A 4,583-nucleotide genomic window follows, 5' to 3' on the forward strand; every position below is an offset into this window, starting at 1 on the left:
CGACGGTTAAACAAACTTTGCCGCCGAGTGAAACACAAAATTTTCACCACACCAACACGAACAAAATACTGGCTATAAAACATCAAACTAAATCAAATCTATCAATTTATTAAATATTTATGATTCAAAATCATCATTTATTGGTAAATTCTACCAGCTAGTTCAAGATATCAAGTTAAAATTTGTATGAGATTACTTTGCACTCTTGTGGATAAAATGCAATTTTGCTATCCGTTTTCGATTAGCAAAGTAAGCCTTTATCAGTTGGTGTAGTGAAAATTATTTTACTCCTCTCATTGACTCTATATATAATTGAAACTACTACCTACTTACTGATTATTGGCCATTTAACTAAAATGATAAAGTTATTGGTTCATATTTTAATGTGTATTCAAAATGAAGTTATTTTCCAAATGATTTCCTTTTTTGTAACATTTTTAAAAACAAGCATCATTTACGAAAGCGCGACTATCGAGAATATTCTATAATAAATATGGAAACATACAATACAATACATCACTGGCCACGAGACTGATGGGTAATGCGAGATTTTGCTACAAATATAGGGCGAGGCTGGCAATAGGGTATTTTGTTCCAAATGGTGTATTATCAATGAGATCGCTAGGGACGGAGGTAGAAAATAAAGTGATTAAATCGTATTAGAAGTAAAATGTGTCACTGAAATCATATTTACTAATATATCGTGGGGCCTAATCACTTTTGGGGTACTTTACATGACTGGGGATTTGCGTAAACTTTTTACTTAAATTTTAGGTCACGTTTAATCACGTTTCACGTGTATCACGTTCCACGTGTATACTCAATAGCTATCAATATTTTGGATGTAAAATTATTCATGTTATCCTACCGACTGTGCCATATAAACTCAAGACCCGGGTTCGGTTCCCGGCTCGGCGAAGTAAGGGCGATACTAATCATGTTTTATAATAATTATCCGGTGCTTCATTCCGTGAATACAGTAAAATAATTTATGTGAATTGCAGGAAACTTTCTTGAACTGTATCTTTACTTGAGTAAATAATTTTATATGTTTAATATCGTAACAAGCAGAAACGTCTACGAGTGATTTTACATATAGTTAATCTAAAGTATAAATTGTGGATCAGAGTTCGGCCTCGTATTCCAGAAGATCGCCAATTCGAGTTTTGCTGTGTAGGTGTGATTTTTTATTTTAATTTTTTCTTTAGTTTAAAAATAAATATAACAAGCCTACAACTAATCCATAAACGCAAAGAAACCATATCGTATAAGAAGTCGTTAAGAAACTCTAACCGTTAACGGCTCCTTAAACTTAACGTTTGGATTTAAGTAAGCTTTCGTGTTAGGGCTTTATGTGCAATACGTTGTAGCCAATGGATGTTCAATACGCTTTCACGGGCCATAACGTCGGCTCAGGCAATATTATCCTCATATGAAGTACGGTGAGACCCCAGATATTTTATACATTAGATGGAGCATATAAAACCTTTCACGTCACCAAACTATACGTGACGTGGGAAATGATGATCCGTGCAACGGTTCGCGTAATCCTCAGTTGAATAGACATTATTTAAAAACTATCGATGAAATCAATTTTTCCACTAGCTAGTTGTAACTTAAAAAATATATTATGGTACCAAACTAAGTGCATTGATTTTTGACATTAACATTTTCTAACTAGGTACAAAAGTAGTATATTGAAAAAATACAAAAAATAGTATAGTACTTATATATTGCCCATTTAAGTATGCCCAAACAAACACATTTAGTGTTCAAATATGTAGCAAAACTACCAGCAGTATCATTCTCAAATAAGTAGTTATTTACCGCAGAATCACGAGTTTCAACTATTTAATTCAGCATCTTAATATAATTGAAAACTTGAACCTTCCTATAAAATACTAAAATGATTGTTTAATCCTTTTAATTCACTATAATTGAGCTTCCATAAGAATATAATGGTAGAGTCGAACGTGTCAGCCTAATAGAGACAGTGCTTAGTTGGGCGATATTGTTTATATTGTCATGAGAGCACCAAACGCCTATATAAATATAAATGACTGGGATAAAATAGTCAGGAATGTAATTTAATTGCGAATTATCGAAGCAAGTACCTATATAAACAGAAACAGAACCTACGGGAGGTAATCCCTCAGCAAGACGAAAAGTATTCTCCTTCAGGCTTTTACAACTAGCTTTAGCTTTCCGATTTCATTTTACCCGACGTTCTATTTCCGAATATGGAGGAAATAATAAGAAGTCAGTTATTCGAGTCCACGAATTTTTGGCTTCTGGGTAAATAGGTAGGCTTATTTTAACTCTCGCGAGATTTTCTCTTTAAGCAGAGGAACAATGTTTTAACAAGCTCTGCATTTTGCTATCTTGTTTCTCGTTCTCTTAATTGGCTATATCTAATCTGATATATCCATTTGCCTACTGTTATTTACTTTAACGCTATGAAATAAAAATAATTTGTCGTTTGGTAATCTTTTCATGTGAACTTCTAATTTATTTAAAGTTGTTTGTTTAATGCTTAACTGGACCAATGTCCAAATAAGCATTTGTACCAACAGCAGCCCAATGGCTGCTCGTTTTTCTATCTTTGTCAGTTTTTTTTTCATTTCACATATATTTATTGATTCGACAAGATACTGGCTGGAAATAAAACATGTATTCTTGTGTCCGTGACTTGTATTCTTAAGAGTGCAGCATGCCACTGAGAAATAAAGCCTAATGTTGTTCTATGAGTAACTAGATATCTATCCCGAGATTAAAAGAGATGCATTATGTTTATCGTTATACAATCATTCAATCTGTTAATTTTACCAAAAACATTGAGAGAGTTTCCCACGAAGAAAAAGTCGTTGATCGCCACTTGTTTTTCAATAAACACCACTGGCCGGACGCCTGATTGACAAGGGTGAATGATGGAGTAGAGCATAGCGTTTTACAAATTGAGGTAGTGTTTTACAACGACTACATTCACCATCAAACATATCGGAACACGCCTCTATTGTCAATGTGATGAATGAATGAATGAATATTTTTATTTCTCGTGTAGGTAACCATAGACACATGTTATTAGTAGGACTTACAAACTAAGGGTTTAGTGCATACAATCTTAAATATAAAACAACACAACACTCGTTGCGGAATGCAATCCCTCGCAGTGCGCTAAATAGGGACAGTCAACCCTGTCCGCTATCATTTGTAGGATGCTGTTGGGGCTGGCGCGCACCCTGCGCACCAGAGATGCTGCGCGCACACGCATGGTAGTATAGAAACAGTCTAAGCGCGCCGTTGCGAACATTCCGCATCCGCTACAGAAACGAGGCAGTCCCATCAACACGCGAAACGCTTCATTATACTGGACCTTAAGAGCCCTGTAACACAAATTGCAGGTATAGAGGGAAGCACAGATTCGACCACATATGGAGTACTGTTCTCAACTCTGGACTGGGACACCGAAATATCAACTTCTTCCACTTGACTCTATCTCGAACTCACAGTCGGATTAGATCCTCTTCCTTCCTTCGGAACCTTCGGAGAAATGTTGACTCTCTGTGCTTTTTCTACCGTCTGTACAACAGGGAGTATTCTGAAGAACTTTTTGACCTGGTGCCACCGTCGCGCTTTTATCACCGCACCTCCCGCCAAAGAAACAAAGTTCATCCTCACTTTCTGGACACGTGGCAAACCAAGAATAAACGGGCCTCTCGCTCATTTTTGCCCAGAGCATGCAAGTTGTGGAATGAGCTACCTTCTGAGGTGTTACCCTTGCGCTATGACATGGGGTTCTTCAAGAAGCGGGTATTTAGGGTTCTCAAAGGTCGGCAACGCATAAGTGACTCCCCTGATGTTGCTTATTTCCATGGGCGGCGATGACTGCTTCCCATCAGGCGGCTCGTCTGCTCGTTTGCTGCCTATTTCATAAAAAAAGAAGTGCAAAACGCTCTAAACGTGTTTTGATATTTGTGAGAGCTTGATCAGCTCCGATATATCTGATGGTGCAGTCGCAAATGCCGCCAATGATTTTTGTTGACTATTAGGTTTTTTCACCACCTTTAATCTGCGTTTTGGTCAAAAGCATGTTGCGGAAGATGCGTTTTGAAACCAATGTTATCATCTCATATGTTATCCCCGCTCAATCTTCTGTATCTTTCGTTCTGTATGGCTTTTTATTTTTTGGCTTTGTCAATACATCTTTGGTCGAAATGCAAACCTTCTGTAAATTCAGTATTTTACGTTACTCGTCAAATAATTCCGACCCCGATTTCTTAATTGCATTTTATTGTTAAGTAAATAACAGACAAGGCTCGTATCTTAGATCCACATTAAAATGAAGTGATTTACATTTACAACAAAAGTAACACAGCAGCGACCTGATGGTTGATGGTTCGTGTTGAATGGCATATTTTTGATAAATAGGTCGGCGTGATTACAACTCTAATCGACCGACGCCGATGAATACCAGTTCAAAAGGTCGCCTTTAGTTTGACCCTGGTAATTTACGTATATAAAATACGGATATAAAAATAAAACAACAATGAAGTGTGTATGAGGTGCAATCCGAAAGTTTCCGC

At 36.8% G+C, this 4,583-nt stretch overlaps 1 protein-coding gene across 1 annotated transcript in view; it reads left to right on the forward strand.

Moving 5' to 3' along the window:
- The window catches only part of LOC125224657, a 58,570-nt gene extending 57,393 nt beyond the window's left edge, over positions 1–1,177 (forward strand). Inside the window, 1 exon segment of the mRNA XM_048128084.1 lies at positions 1,128–1,177. Coding sequence (XP_047984041.1) covers positions 1,128–1,177 — 50 coding nt within the window.
- Positions 1,178–4,583: the final 3,406 nt, after the last annotated feature.

The sequence above is a fragment of the Leguminivora glycinivorella genome, chromosome 3 (assembly GCF_023078275.1).
Source record: "Leguminivora glycinivorella isolate SPB_JAAS2020 chromosome 3, LegGlyc_1.1, whole genome shotgun sequence".
NCBI classification, from domain to species: domain Eukaryota; kingdom Metazoa; phylum Arthropoda; class Insecta; order Lepidoptera; family Tortricidae; genus Leguminivora; species Leguminivora glycinivorella.